Below are 15,680 nucleotides of genomic sequence, written 5' to 3'. Positions count from 1 at the left end.
GCCCTTTCCCCCTGTGCCACGGACAAGCACTGTGAGTGTGTGGCCTGAGTGACGGGATTTCCATCATTCCATGTTTTCCAGCTGTTTATAACTCAGTGTATCCTTTCTCTCATTCTCAGTGCCTTTTTTGTGTTGCTTCCACACGATCTCCTCCCTTCCACACATCTTTTTGGGGAAGGAATTTCCCAAGGTCACTTGGCAAGGCTGCAAAACCCAAACCAGTGACCCCTGGGTGGCTGTGCCCACATTTCACCTGAACTCAGGGCTAATTATTTCCCTTGGGGAATTGCAAGTGGTGCTTTATGACTTCCAGCCTAAGGGGTTGAACAGCCTTTGCAGGGTCACAGAATCATGGAATGGTTTGGGTTGAGGAGACCTTAAAGCTCATCTTATCCACCCCCTGCCATGGGCAGGGACACCTTTATCCCAAGAGGGCAGAACTTTGCCCTTCCCAGTGCCCAGCGGGTGCCCAGCAAGGAGGGACCATCTGCACTTTTCACCCTCAGATGGAACTTTTCACCCTCAAGTTCCCAAAATGACAAACCCAGTCAATACTAGCAAGTGCAGCAGGGAAGGAACAACGAGGATCATCCTTCCCACTTTTGCACCCACGCAGGAAGAAGGGTTTTTGAGATCCCAGGGAATCCACAGTGCTTGCCTGGCAGGGAACCAGGGAAGACTCACCCTTGGTGACAGGGTTTTGGTGTTTGAGCAAGAAAACACTTTTTTATATACTACCAACTTGTTATTTTTCACAACAGGAGAAAAAATGTGGTTTCCCTAAGTAGCAGTGACACACCAGGTTTATCTTGGGAAGACTTTCAAAAATATTTGTGCTAAAAATAATATCAAAACTTTCAAGTACTTCTAGTGCTATCTAAAATGGGAGCATGCATTGTATTTATATGCTAGAAAACCTTATTCCCAAACTAAGAATTACAGGTTTCTGGAAAAATAACACATGAAAAGGGACTGGACACACAGATAAAGCAAAACTTTATCCCCTGGATAAAGTCCTTGCTCAGCCTGGCTCTTGAGCTCTCTCTCTCAGTGCTGGGAACAGACTCTGCTTACTGATTTTTAAGGCAAGTTTCACCTGTACGTAGTTTTTAATGCCACATTTAGTAACACATCGGGGATTTTCATACAACTGGGAGCACCAAGGGGGAGATTTCCAGCTCAGGGAATGAGTTCATATCTCACTGTTGCTGTCAGGCATTCAGAATTCTCACAGGCTTTTTTCTTTACCTGGCACAGAAAAGGGCTGTTGGAGATAAATCAAGTTTGAACTCTGGAAACAATAAAATGAGTGAAAACTGATCCTTCAGTGGGTCTGAAGGCACCTCTGGAGGGTTTGGTTGGGGCAGAGGTGTCAGGGCTGTTGGACACTCAGGAATGAGGGACTGGCAGGAAACCTTGTGGTGTTTGTGTCTAACGAAGCCCAACAGCTCCTGCTCCTGGCTACAGAAGGGAAAATGGGATTTGGATTGGTGGTGGGATACAACAGCTCTGTGCAGTCCTGGCAGGGCACAGGGAATCCCTCAGGGTTCTCCCTGCAGATAAAGGAGTTTGGGCTGGATGTTCATTTGTCACTCAGGTATCAGGGAGTTGATGGGGCTCACAGCTTGAGGGAACACCTGCAGAGCCATGTGTGGCTTCCATCCCCTTGGGATTTCTGAAGAAATCCCTCTGGACAAGGTACTTGAGATATCTGAGCAGACTGCAGTCACAGAATCACAGAGTTGAAGGCTGGGAAAGCCCTCAAAGATCACCCAAATCCCTCTATTCCCCAGCACTGCCACGGCCACTGCTGACCCCTGTCCCCAAGTGCCACATCCACATGGCTGCTAAATTCTACCCTGCAGGGATGGGCATCCAGCACTGCCCTGGGCAGCTGTGCCAGGGCTGGACAGCTCTTTCCATGAAGGAATGTTCCCAAAATCCACCCTGAGCCTCCCCTGGCCCAGCCTGAGGCCATTCCCTCTCCTCTTGTCCCTGTTCCCTGGGAGCAGAGCCCGACCCCCCCCCCCCCCGGCTGTCCCCTATTGTAAATGTAGGTGAACCCAATGGGAAGAAATGCTGATGTCTGACTCAATTCAGAAGGCTGAATTATTTCTTTGTTATAATTATGCTAAAATACATTAATATACTATATAAAAGGAGGATATTAAAACTCCATACTACTTTCTCTGAGTCTAACACAACTCATGACCCTCTCTGGAGAGTTTAGACACAGGAGGGTTGAATTGGCCATCAGGCTCAAACAATCCTCACCAGAATCCAACCAAGCCATCACCCCAGGTAAACAATTCTCCAAACACATTCCACATAGGAAAAATAAGGAGCAGAAATAGAAATTGTTTTCTCTTTCATTTCTCTTTGTGCACCTCTATGAAAAATCCTGAGAGGGAGAGAAATGTGCTGCCACAGCCCCCTCCTGTCAGGAGCTGTGCAGAGCCACAAGGTCCCCCCTGAGCCTCCTTTTCTCCAGGCTGAGCCCCTTCCCAGCTCCCTCAGCCTCTCCTGGGGCTCCAGCCCCTTCCCAGCTCCCTCAGCCTCTCCTGGGGCTCCAGCCCCTTCCCAGCTCCGTTCCCTGCCCTGGACACGCTCCAGCCCCTCCAGGTCTCTCCTGTCAGGAGGGTCCCAGCGCTGCCCCAGCACTGGAGGTGCCCCAGCAGTGCCAGCTCAGGGGACGGGCACTGCCCTGCTCCTGCTGCCACCCCAGGGCTGGCACAGCCCAGGTGCCCTTGGCCTCTTGGCCCCCTGGGCACAGCTGGGCTCATGGCCAGCCAGTCACCAGCACCCCCAGGACCTTTTCCTGTGGGGCACTCTGTTGTTCACTCCCTGCTCCCATCGCAGCCATGCAGCAGGAGCAGGTTGCCCTCTCCTGGCTCGCTGCTTCCATGGATCCCTGGCTGCCTGTGGAGCTCCGTGTGCTTCCAGGTTTCCCAGCTCCTGCATAAACCCTGTCCTCCTGCTTTGGAGGAGCCGAGGTTATTTGCTGCCGATGCTTGACTTTGCAATTGGCCTTTCATGGCTGTCTTGGAAAAGAGGAATTTACCAGCCAGACCTTGCTTGGACACTCCAGTTGGGCAGGAGAATTCGTTTTTCTGTGGGGAAGAGCTGCTCCTCCTGTCCCAGCATTCCAGCCCCTTTCCCAGCCCCAGAGAGAGCCCCCAGGCTGCTCACAGGCGTGGGGACCCCCAAATTCCCAAATTCCCCCTGCTCTGACATTCCGGGCTGGAAGTGGCACAGCTGGGCTGTGCTGGCACCTTGTGGTGCCTGTGCTCCTGCAGCACCTTGGCTCCTCCCAGTGCTGGAATCTGGGGCCAGCAGAGGCTCCTTTGGGGCATTTCCCCTGATCCACCTGGGAAATTTAGAATTCTTGTGGAGTTTTAGGAATTTTTAAGCTCAAATTGTCACTCTAGGTAGTGAAGATCAACTTGCAGACGATACAATGCCGCTTTTATTCTGCTCAGCTTTTTATTTTATTTGAGGAAAATCTCTCTTGTGTAATAACTTGCAGCCTCCTCCATTGGCTCCATTGGTGAGGGTTGGAATGGGATTCATGAAATGCTGCTTCTGCTGTGGGATTGGCCCTGCTGGGCTGAGGATATTTGGTGCCCTGGGTGGGCTCAGCAGCCTGTCCTGCAGGAGCCCTGTCCTGGGACGAGTGTGAGCAGGGATCCAGCTCCTGCCTCCCCCAGGAGGCCGTGCTGGAGGTGGAACACAAACCTAACGTGGAGGGCAGAGCCATTTCTGCCAGGATGGATGCAGCCCCAGAGCCTGCCTTTTCCCATGGAAAATGACTTCTCATGGTGCTGTAATAACATCATGTTGGCAGGGATGCAGCTCCTGGAGATGGAGAACCAGGGAGTTTTGACCTCAGTTATTAGATTTGTAGCTTCAACTAAAAATTTAGCTCTAAGGAGTGTTTCCAATTTAAAATGAGTCTCCTCAGGGAGCAGCTCTCCCTCTGGCAGTAACTCATTTACGAGGAACTCAAATATTCATTTATAGTTAAAGCTGGGCAAGGGAAGGGAAAACAAAGAGGGCTGAAAGCATGACAAGATGGTAAACACCCAATTTGGGATTCTCCCTGAAATGTGCTGGTAGGAGCTTAAACTGCTGCCAGAGCCTCACTGAGGGGTGTGGTGGGTGTTGGATTGAGGAGCACAGTGGTGACAGTGGCACCCTGGGTTATCCCTCAGCTCCTGACAGGGTGGAGGGAGGAAGGGCTGAACCTTTGGATGGTGTAAGGTGCTGACACTGATTTGGGAGAGGATGTAGGGATAGAAAAGCTGTTAATCCTTTTTAAACAGGCTCCTGGGTGCTGCAGGTAGAGGTTTTTCCAGCCATGGAGGTTGGTTTATGAGGAGGAAGCTCAGGCTGGACATCAGGAAAAATTTCCGTCATGGAAAGTATTGTCAACACTGGAAGGGGCTGCCCAGGGAGGTTTGGAGTCCCCATCCCTGGGGTGTCCAAGGAGTGACTGGAGGTGGCACTGAGTGCTCTGGGCTGGGGACAGGGTGGGGATCAGGCACAGCTGGGACTCGATGGGCTGGGAGGGCTTTTCCAGCCCCAGGGATCCTGGGGTTGGTGAGGAGTCTGGTGCTCCCAGTGCTGCCAGGTCTGGAGCTGGGACCTGCAGCCAGCCCCTGAGCACAGGCAGCATCACTGCTCCCTGCTCCCAGAAATGCTGCAGGCTGGGCTTGTTCCTGGCAGGATTCCCTGCTGGAGGAGTACAGCTCCTTCCCATGGAGAGCGGGGTGCAGCAGGCTGTGCTGCCATCCCAGGGCACTCACTTACCTGGATGTAATTCCTGCAGACTGCAGGGACTGATGGGCTCTGTGGGTTTCTGTCCCTGCTGTGTGACCGGCTCTGAAATCCCCAGCTCAGACACTTCTCTCCTCCTTCAAGGCAGCTCAGGTGGTCCCTCCTTTCTATTCCCTTCCCTGCCCTCAGGAGCCTGACCCAGAGGAGCATTTTCCTGCTCCCTTTCCCTCCTTGGCATCTTGTCAGTAAGCAGTGCAGAAGAAATGTACTGGAGGGCTTTAAACAAGGAGAGGAATAAAAAAACCCTCAAATTCCTTCCAGGTTCTGCCTTTGCTCTCCAGCTCCTGGATGAACCAAGTTCCTCCAGCAGTCTGGGAGCAGAACTGTTGGAGTGTGATGGAAAACTCATGTGTGAGCTTACACTGCCTGCTTACACTAAAACAAGGGTTATTTTGGTTATTCCACTGATTTCCTTTTTGAGGTTGAATTGTGTAACTGAAGAACCCAAGATTTCTGTAGCAGACAAACCCACCATGGGATTTGATGTAACCAAGGTGGGGCGGGTGGGGGAGTTTCTTGCACTCCAGCAGCATTTTTGAGAGGAATAAAATAAACAGAGTTCAGGAGCAAAGTGTTAAAAAAACCCCAGTTGTTGGGCAAAGCTGTTGAAGAGCCTTTGGGGAGCTGTTCCTCTGGAGACAACCTTTGTGGTTGACTTGGAGCATGCTGGATTCTGGGCATCCTGAGTTGAGATTTGCAGCCTGGAGATGGGGTTTGAACTGCTCAGGACCTGCAGTGGTGTTTCCTGGTGATATCCAGGGGCTGGAGCTCTTCTCAGTCAGGAAGAAAAATCCCCCAGTATAACTGGTAGGTTTTTTTCCTTTACTTTTTACTGTGTAAATAATTTTTTCTTTGATTCACACAGAGCAAAAGAGAAGATCCAGTGTTACCTCCTTGCCCAGAGAAGGTTTAAAGTGCTGAATGTATTTCCTTTTGGAAGTCCTAAAAGTTTTCTGACAATGTAAGCACAGAGAGACTGGCTTTTCCTGGGAGGGAGGAGGGGACCAGGAAGGGCTGGAGAAGAGGCCCTGGCACAGGGAGTTTGTGGATTTCCCTGGATCCCTGGAAGTGTCCAAGGCCAGGCTGGATGGGTTTGGAGCAGCCTGGGGTAGTGCAAGGAGCCTTTCCCCCATGGCAGGGGGTGGGAATGGATGAGCTTTAAGGTCCTTCCCACCCAAACCACGAGTCTGGGATATTTCAGACACGTTCACTTCACTCCTGTGTGTGTGAATTTATGTGGGATGGTTTTGGGCATCATACTTTGAATGGACAGCAGGGATTTGGGGAGCTGAGGGACACCCACCTCTCTAAGAAACACTGAAAAGAATAAAATTGTATTAAAAGCAGCAGAGGATGAAGATGTGTTGAGTGTTTTCCAGTACAATGAAGGTTTTTGCAGGGGGAAGTGGCCACTTCTCCTTTGTGTCTGCAGGGGGCAGTTGGAGCAGGGAGATAATTTGAGTGTTGGGAATAATTGCTTAAAAAAATACAACAATCCCAAAGCAGGAACACCTGGAATCAGCACAGCTGTTTTATTTTGGAATATTTGGGCATTTCTGGAAAAAGTATTTCAAGGCAATACTTGAAAGAGTATTTCAAGGCAATATTAGATTATATACAGTAAATTACTATATTTAAGATCTTATAAATAATGTATTAGAAGGCATCTCTGTACAGGCACAAGTCCCCAGAATTTTTTTAGGTGGTTTTATCACCATAAGATTTGGCAAGGACTTGAAATTGGGCGAGGAATGTCTGTGTCACCCTTGACATGCCGCTCTGCCCTGATGTGCTCCAGAAGAGACTCCCAAAAGGGCTGGTTTTGGACTTTTCCACTGGAAACTTGTAACAGGTGAAATGTCCCAAGTTTCTGTTATTTTCTGAGCCTGTTTTCCATGTGCTGGGGCAGCGCAGCTGCTGTGAGTGAGGTGAGGAGAGGGAGAGGGAGGAGGAGGAGGAGGAGGAGGAGGAGGAGGAAGAAGAGAAGGAGGAGGCGGCACTCCCAGCCCTGAGCACGGGGAATGAGCTGCAGGGAGGGGAAGGGAAGGGAAGGGAAGGGAAGGGAAGGGAAGGGAAGGGAAGGGAAGGGAAGGGAAGGGAAGGGAAGGGAAGGGAAGGGAAGGGAAGGGAAGGGAAGGGAAGGGAAGGGAAGGGAAGGGAAGGGAAGGGAAGGGAAGGGAAGGGAAGGGAAGGGAAGGGAAGGGAAGGGAAGGGAAGGGAGGAAATGAGGATATGGAGCCTGCGGAGAGCATCCCGGGGGAAGGCTGGCCCGGGCTCGGAGCCTGTCCCTGTCCCTGTCCCTGTCCCTGTCCCTGCCTCCCCTCCGGAGCGCTGGATGAGGAAGAGGTGCTGTGGCAAACGCAGTATGTAATTCCCTCAATGTGGCCTGGGCAGGAGGGGGCTGAGCTTTCTGCGTGCAGCCTGTGGGGCTCCTTTGGGGCGTGCAGCGGGTTTGGGAGAGCCCCTGGAGTTGGTCAGACACTTGAATTGATGATGAATGGATAAAGTGATGGCTCCCATGATTTATTAAAAATATATGGCTATTGATCTAGTACCGATATCCAACTGTGAGGGACAAAAACTCTCTAACAGTTTAAAGTTAGAAAGTGTGTGTTTATTCTGTGCTGGGCAGCGTGCGGGACAGCTCCCAAATCCACACCGCACCTTCCAGGTGATTACAGAGTCTTTTTATCCATACAAATATTGAATACCCAAAATGCAAATACATATTCATAATTTTGGTACATCCCATTCCTCACTTCGTATGCTAATCACTCCAAAAGCCATTCAGCATGTGTAGTTTGTCCCTTGAAATGGGTCGGTGTCCCTTTCATGGGGAGGGGTCCCAAAATGAGGAAGTCAATGAAGTCTTCCTCGTTCTGACCTTTCTACCTTTTCAATGCAAATATGACAAATGAACTCTTGGTAGAACTCCCATTCTTTGTCTTCAATTGGTTTCAGAACAGAGGAGACCCACAATTGTCTTATGTTCCTAAAAACTATTTGTCAGTTTCTATATTCTTCATTATAAACCCAGCTAACTAAACATTGTGCTGACAAGCAATCAATTATTAGTTAACTACTAACTCTTAACTTCATCAAGGCCTACTCATTTATTTTAATTAACTCTAGTAAGGCTTATTTCTAACTAAAATCTTAGCTTCTCTAAATTCATTAATATTTATGTTTCAACCATATGTGGGGGGGTCCCTGTGTGGGGCAGCCCTTCATCCCACCCTGCCCCATGCTGGATGGGGCTTGGAGCAACCCCACGGGGCTGGAACGAGATGGGATTTAGGGTTCCTTCCCAGCCAGCCCCTTCCACGACTCTGCCCAGTGCAGGGAACCTCTGAACCAGGGAGAGTTATTGTAACTGCTCCAAATAAAGCATTTCCAATCGATTTTAATGGAGGAGCTGGAGTTTGAGGTGGTTTGGTCCCACTAATCCTGGCAGGGCTTTGGAACAATCACCTGATGTTTTTATCACTTGGTTTGGGAGGTGGATGTGGCTGAGCTGTAAAGATACTAGAAAATTAGGGATTATGGAGGCTTTCAAGATTAACTGGATCATGATAAAGGAGATACCAGGCTGAGGAGTGCAGCTGGGAGTGTTGCTGGGAATGCTCAGGAATGGGAAACCAGAATTCTTGAAGTTCTCCAGTTTGTTTTGGAATTTCATCAAACTTGGAAAAGAAGTTAGACTAAACCCAAACTGCAGCCATCCTCTGACCTACCCACCTTGTCTTCTTCCAGGCAAAATATTTTGGAAAGTAGAAGCTGCATTTTAAAATGGCTTTGTAAATTTGATACAGTTTCTGGCAGATGAATGGTCTGGTGTTGCTGGGAGGTCCATGGTGTGGGAGGGTGTTGTGGGATGCTGTGTGTGCCTTGAGGAGGTGGATGTCTCCTCCTGGATCCCCTCATTCACTGTGTTCATCCCAGCCTTTCCCTGGCCCTCATCAGCCCTGGCTGCTCCACACCCTCACTCCTGGTCCCGCCTGAGTCACCTCCTGAGTTTCAGTTGCTCAGCAAGAACTAACGTCACAATTCCAGCATTTTCTTTGGAAAGAAAGGAGAAAGCTCATCCTGACACAGGGCAGGGAGCCTTTCCCAGGCACTTTCTGCTGTTCCTGGGACCCTGGTAACTCTTGATTTGCAGCAGAATGAGCTAAATCCAGGGATAAACCTGCAGTCTGTTGATTAACAGGGAACTTGAGGACTGATCTCCAAATGTTCAGATGAGTGACTGAAATATTTGCAGGAGGAGGCTGGGGGCAGCTGGCAGGAAAGATGCAGAGCTGTGTCAGTTTGGGAATGTGATCCTTATGGAGAGGATCTTAGGGGGTTTTTTTTTGGTTTTTTTTTTTTTTTTTTTTTTGTGGTTTTTTTTTTTCCATGATCCTGCCTTGATTTCCTGCAGCAGGAGTGAGCTGTGTCTCCTCCAGCCCTGCTGATCAGGGATTGGAATCAGGGTATAATACAGAATATAAAAGTGTGTGTGTCTGTATATGTATGGCCCTGTATAGGTATTAACTCTGGTCTCAGTGTCAAAACCCTGATCCTGCCTCCAGCTGGGCCTTGGATCAGATATCAGAGCTGGAAATTCTTATTTTGAGCAAAATCCCATCAAGACCTTCCTCTCCTCACCAATTAAAAATCCAGTCTCTTGGGGTGGTCATTTTCCTCTTAAGAACTGCTGATTCTTACCCAAACTATCAATAAATATGCCAATAACGTAATGAAATCTTTATGTGTATGTGCACTGCCAGCATTAGTTTCCCTGGCTTGAATGCGCAGAGTAAAGATTGTGTGATCTGGCTGAATTTCTCCTTTTTCCACCCGGAGTTCTTGCATAGTCCCTGCCTCTCTATTTAAATGTGTCCTCAGAAAGTCGTCCCAACTTAAAAGCTGGAATACAAATGTTTCCTTCTTGCTGTAAAATCCTTGTGATCCAGCTGGAGTGAGAAAAAAAAATGATCAAATGCAAACTGTTAATCCCTGTGGGTCCTGGAGATTCCCAATTCCCGCTCAGTGCTCTGGGTCCCACTGCACACACGCAGCAGCTCCCAGCTGCAGCTGCTGGGCTCTGGATTGGGATTTATGCTGCGTTTTATTCTAGAATTACTCATTCCCTTGAGACTGGGAAAATTAAAGCTAAGAAAATCCAGTGGTTTTGGAATGGAGGGACGAGAAAATGGATCTCAGGGAGAACAGGGCTGGAGGAGCCTCCAGGGGTTTGTTACAGATCTGTTGGGATGTGAAACGTGCCCGAGTGACTAAAATGGATAATGGACTTTCTGATAAAAAAATAAAGGAATTCTGGTCTTTATTTTAAGCCAGTGTCCTAAAAATAACCTCCAGCAGCATTTAAAGGGACAAGCTTGCAAATCTCCCCCTCCCTCCCCAAAAATCCAGCATCCCTCTGGCTTTGGGGCTGGGTATCCAAAGCACCGCTCCGGAGCCGGTCCCAGCCGAGCCTGCCCGGGCTGGGGCTGCTCCTGGAGTTCTCTGTCCCGTTTTTTTTGGCAGGATGAGGCTGTTTCCCGGCAGGGATGGAGTTAAGGGCTGCTCCGTGGTGCATGCTGGTACGAGGCAGGTTTGGTGATGGAGCCGTAGTGCCCTGCTGCCGGCATGTGCTGGGGATGGCTGATGGGGAGTGTGGCACTGGAATAAGGACATTTCCCCGGGCGCTGTCTCTTCATCCCCGTGGGTTTTCCTCCATCCTAAAGCTCGCAGCCATGTAGGAGGCAGAGCGAGCCGCGGTGGGGATGAAGGGTAGGGGCTGCTGGGAGACAGGATCGCTCCGCTCCTTCTGCAACGCCGGCTGCCTGAATAAATTCCACAAGGGTCAGTGGCCTTCCCGGCGCTCTGGATGCATCCCTGGGGCTTCCCTGCTCTGCTGGGGTGGGGTGGAGGAGGAGGTGTTTGACCACGAGATGAGCAATATTAGGGATGCACATGTGGAATCTGCCCTGCAGGCATCATGTGCTACAGCCCTGCTGGGTTTGGTTGGAGATGGACTAATTGTGGGACTCCTGCTTTATCAGGTGTTTAAAGCATCCAGACTCCAGATTGACTTCGTTTTAATACAAAAACCCCTTTAAATTTGCTGAGAATTTGTTCCATTCAGGCACCTTTAATTGCAGAGGGTATTGGGCTGTTTGTCATGGGTAAGTCGGTCCCTGTGTTGGTGTCAGATGTATTTTTTTAGTTCTAAGCCAAATTCCTTTGAGTCGAGATGGAATGAGAGCTTTGCTGTGTCGGTCCTGTGCTGCTCCCTGCCCACGCCGTGGTGAGAGGCAGAGATGTTCTCCAGGAACACTGAGCTGTGATTCAAGGTGTGCACTAAAATGTCCTGTCTGTTACTACCCTCTGTGTTATTCCAGGTATTTCCAGCACTAAAATGTCCTGTCTGTTACTACCCTCTGTGTTATTCCAGGTATTTCCAGCACTAAAATGTCCTGTCTGTTACTACCCTCTGTGTTATTCCAGGTATTTCCAGCACTAAAATGTCCTGTCTGTTACTACCCTCTGTGTTATTCCAGGTATTTCCAGCACTAAAATGTCCTGTCTGTTACTGCCCTCTGTGTTTTTCCAGGTGTTTCCCAGTCGAGCTCAGTGCTGGGTGTGCAGCAGCACTGTCCTTCATGGCATAAAGGATGCTCTGCCCAAATCTGCATTGCTTTGGGAGAGAAATCCCCATTTTAGTGTTTTATACTGAGTGGGATGAAGCAGGAAAAGGCTGGGGGTGGGTCCTGCCTTTCAGTTCAACTTCTGTGTTGCTTCATGGCAGCACTTACAGTTCATGGAAGTGTTTGAGGCCAGGTTGGACAGGGCTTGGAGCAGCCTGGGATAGTGGAAGCTGTCCCTGCCCATGGCAGGGGGTGGGACTGGATGGACTTTAAGGTCATTCCCAACCCAACCCATTCCATGATTCCTCAGTGGAGGGGCTGAGCAAAATCCGGTGTCTCACAGTGAAGGCTGATGGTGAGAAATGAGGATTTGCAGGGTGTTCTTTGTTTCCTTGCAGACCAGAGACAGCTCCCCTGGTCCTGGGCACTGGCAGCTCATCACATCCCATGTTTTATTTTATTTCTATCCCTGCTGTGTTCCAGGGTCTGCCTGCAGGGACCTGGAACACCTGGTGATTCACACCTGGGCCTTGTGATGGTCAAATCCAAATGTTGTTTCTTTGATGTAGTTTGGGATAATGGCAGGACACAGGGAATGGCTTCCCAGTGCCAGAGGGTCAGGATGGATGGGATATTGGGCAGGAATTGTTCCCTGGGAGGGTGGGCAGGCCCTGGCACAGGGTGCCCAGAGCAGCTGTGGCTGCCCCTGGATCCCTGGCAGTGCCCAAGGCCAGGCTGGACGGGGTTGGGAGCAGCCTGGGATGGTGGAAGGTGTCCCTGCCATGGCAGGGGTGGAAGGAGATGGGCTGTGAGGTTCCTTCCCACCCAACCCATGCCATGATCTCATGGTCCTCTGTCACTCTACTCCCTCCTGTGGTCCCGTCCTGCTCTCAAGCATCACTTCACAATAAATTATTTTATCTAAATGCAATCTCCTTCCCCCAGAAAAGGCTGAGGAAAGGAGGAATGCAAATAGGTCAAATCAAAATTCAAGCAATTGAGGATTTACAGCTGGCTTCAGATGACCAAAAAAAAAAAAAAATCTGTTTTATCAAATCCAGATTGTCCTGTTCCCTTTGCTTTCCTTCTCGAGCTGTTTTTCCAGTTGGGTGACGTAAGGACATGTGTGTTCCAGGAGTTCTGCACAGAGCTTTACATAACAAGGCTTCAGTGAAGAATAAAATGCCCCAAACCAGAATTATTCTCATCAAAAGCTGAAACCAGCCTTGTGTGAGAATTTGGGGGAACGTGAGTGGTGAGCACTGGAGAAATGGGGAGTGGGCTTGGGAGGGGCAGGGAAGAACCTGGGGAGAGGTTTCTGAGGGTATCTGAGGTGAGACTGGGGTATTTCCATGGCTGGCCTGGTCTTTTTTCTGCCCCCAAAGCATCTTCTCCCATTTTATGGTGGTATTTTGGGCAAGCTTTGCAGTGACATGTAAAAAATTTTCCCTGTCTGGCGGGGGGGCATCTGTTTCACACATGTGGAGCAAATTTGACAAACCCAGAGGCTTTGGCCCTGGGACATGACAGGCAAATATTTGTCATGTTTTAGCAACAAACGGAACCCCAAAGCTGAGAAAATGTTGGCTTTTAAAACCAATTTACTGTAAAAAACTGTGATGTGCAAAGTGTGTTGCTCTGGTAAGCACATTCCCCATTGGAAATGCAATATTTTGGATGAGAAAATACATCCCAAGGAGGCTTTGCTTTTCATTTGGAAATCCTCATGCTGTGATTTTTTTTTCCCCTACCAAAATTTTGTCCTTAAATCCACTTATCTCCTCAAAAGGAGCTGTCTGAAGTATGTTTAAAATGCTGATGACTCTTAATGAGCAGCCCAGGGAAAAGCTGGGCCTGGCTCTGCTCAGCAGGAGATTCCTTGGGAACAGAGGAGCTCAGCCTGGAGGCTTTGGGTGGCTTTAGGAGTTCCTTTTGTGCTTGTAAGGAAAAACCAATTATTGAATCTTTGGGTTGAATGATTCCATACTCCAGAAGGATTGGGTTGAAAGGGTCCTTAAAGTGCCACCCCAGCCATGAGCAGGGACAGCTCCCACTGTCCCAGGCTGCTCCAAGCCCCATCCAGCCCGGCCTTGGGCACTGCCAGGGATCCAGGGGATGGCACAAATTGTGCCAGTGCTCTTTTGATTATACAGAGTCAAAGGAAGGTGCAGATGGATTTAAGGAGATTATTTGTTCTGTGTTTGTGTGTTAAGGGGCTGATCTGGTTCAGTCAGAGCTGATGGGATCTTGGGTTTTGAGTTTGTGGCCAAATTAAGGAGGAAGAACTGAGGTGCTGAAGTCTTTAGAGATAGAGGAATGCAGGCACTTCACTTGCTGTGCACAGGAAGGTCTGTGGGTGGCTAACAGATAAAGATAATTAGCTTATCATTAGCTAATTTTGAGGCTCTCAAAGCTCTTGCCAGTAGAAGCAGCGCTGTTGCTGCTTGCAGAGGGCATTTCCATCAGGAATTTCCCTCCCCAGCTCCATGCCTTGTGTTTGGTGCTGGTTCCTTACCATGCTCAAGTGCAGTCTGTTAATATTAATATTTGGTGGTGACATGGATGATTATCCTCAAAGGAAATCAGATCCTGGGCTGCACCTGGCCCACAGCTTCAGCACAGAGGGGACCATAAAACAGATTGAAAAATGCATTTCTCTCCCTATAGACATGCAGAGTGTATTTATTTCATGGCCCAGCTAGGAACCATTTAAATGAGTGTTTAAAGTCTGCTCAGGAGTGAGTTGGATTAAATTTCCAGGAGGACCAAGCACATGTGGCTGCTGGAGCATTGATGATGGACAGGCTGTATCCTGCTCCCAAAGCAGATATATTGGTTCAGCCTTTATCCAGATTTATTTAGAAATTCCTTGAGGTGGGGAGCTCTTTCCTGAGAGTTTTGGCATGAGGAAGTGCTGAATCCATGGGCTGCATCCTGGTTGTTCTGCTCCTGGGTTAAGAGTCGGGAGTTTGGGCTGGGGCTGTGTCTGGCTGGAGCTGCTGGGGAACTGGAGGTGTTTTATTGCAGCTTTAGCAGTTGTGGCTGCTGATTTATTTGTGAAAAGCACTTAAAATCTGTAATCCTGGCTGGTGGATTCACCTGGTTTAAAATAAAGCCCGGATTCACCACGGCTGAGCCGTGGGTCACTCAGGGTGCATTGACATGGGGCCTGCCTGGTGTCCTTTGCTGGGGATGGTTTTTCCAGGTGAAGTAACGATGTAGGAATGCCCGTGGAGAGGTTTGGAGATGTTTCATGTTGTGGAACCCTTGCATTTCAAGAACTGGGAGCTCAGGGAGCTCAGTGTGAGAAGTGGAAGGAAACCCCCCCATGACTGCCCTTGACCCCAGGGCAGGGGGAGGTGGATGTGGAGGTATCTCTGTGCCAGGGGGGATTCAGGCTGGAGATCAGGAAAGGTTCTTCCCCCAGAGGTGCTGGCACTGCCCAGGCTGCCCAGGGAATGGGCACGGCCCCGAGGCTGCCAGAGCTCCAGGAGCCTTTGGGCAGCGCTGCCAGGGATGGACAGGGTGGGGTTGGTGGGGGTCTGGGAGTGGATGATCCTGTGGGTCAGCTCAGGGTATTCCATGATTCCATTCCATGATTCTCACTGGGATGAGCTCAGGGGGCAGCCAGTGTCCCTGGCCATCAGGGAATGTCAGTGCCTGGAGCTGGCCCAGCCCATCCTTCCCAGCAGGGAACCCTCAACGCTCAACAAAGCAGCAGATCATGTGCTGAGGGCAGGGAATGTTCATCTCCTTTCCAAAGGTGCCCTCTCTGCCCTGTTCCCTTTCATTTTTAGCAGTTGTGGAGGTGGATTCCTGCCCACAAGCACATGTGGCTTGGCTGGGAGAGGATGCATCCCAAGGATGTGCAGGTGCCATGGAAATGGTTCAGGGACACGGTCTAGGGCTGGGCCTGGAGGTGTTGGAGGTTAATGGTTGGACTCAATGACCTTAAAGGGCTTTTCCAACCCGAAAAATCCCGGGATTCCATGAGATGGATGCACTGCCCAGGAGCTCCCGGTGCGGGCACAAGGCAGGAGCTGCTCTGCACCTCTGAGCTGATCAGCAGCAATCACTAATAACAGGAGTTTATTAGCTGTATCTTAATTACAAAGCACCGTAATTAGGGAGGAAGTGGCCATCCTGACAGCCTGATGGTGTTAATTAGAGACCAGAAATGCTCTTATAGAACTGGAAGGGAGATGAACTCCC

General features: G+C 49.7%; 1 protein-coding gene across 8 annotated transcripts in view; it reads left to right on the top strand.

Annotated features, from left to right (window-relative positions):
* OSBP2 (oxysterol binding protein 2) overlaps positions 1 to 15,680 on the top strand; it is a 99,115-nt gene that overhangs the window by 35,027 nt on the left and 48,408 nt on the right. Inside the window, exon 1 of one of the 8 annotated variants that reach the window (XM_030286107.4) lies at positions 7,043 to 7,199. The exons of 5 other annotated variants lie outside the window; for them this stretch is intronic. In XM_030286107.4, coding sequence (XP_030141967.4) covers positions 7,061 to 7,199 — 139 coding nt within the window. In that variant the 5' untranslated portion in view covers positions 7,043 to 7,060. Of the gene's footprint in view, positions 1 to 7,042; positions 7,200 to 10,379; positions 10,684 to 15,680 lie in introns of those variants that run through there. 2 more of the 8 variants (XM_030286108.4, XM_030286109.4) reach the window with 2 other exon arrangements.

The sequence above is a fragment of the Taeniopygia guttata genome, chromosome 15 (assembly GCF_048771995.1).
Source record: "Taeniopygia guttata chromosome 15, bTaeGut7.mat, whole genome shotgun sequence".
In the NCBI taxonomy this organism is placed as follows: domain Eukaryota; kingdom Metazoa; phylum Chordata; class Aves; order Passeriformes; family Estrildidae; genus Taeniopygia; species Taeniopygia guttata.
This window is presented reverse-complemented; position numbering and strand designations above follow the sequence as displayed.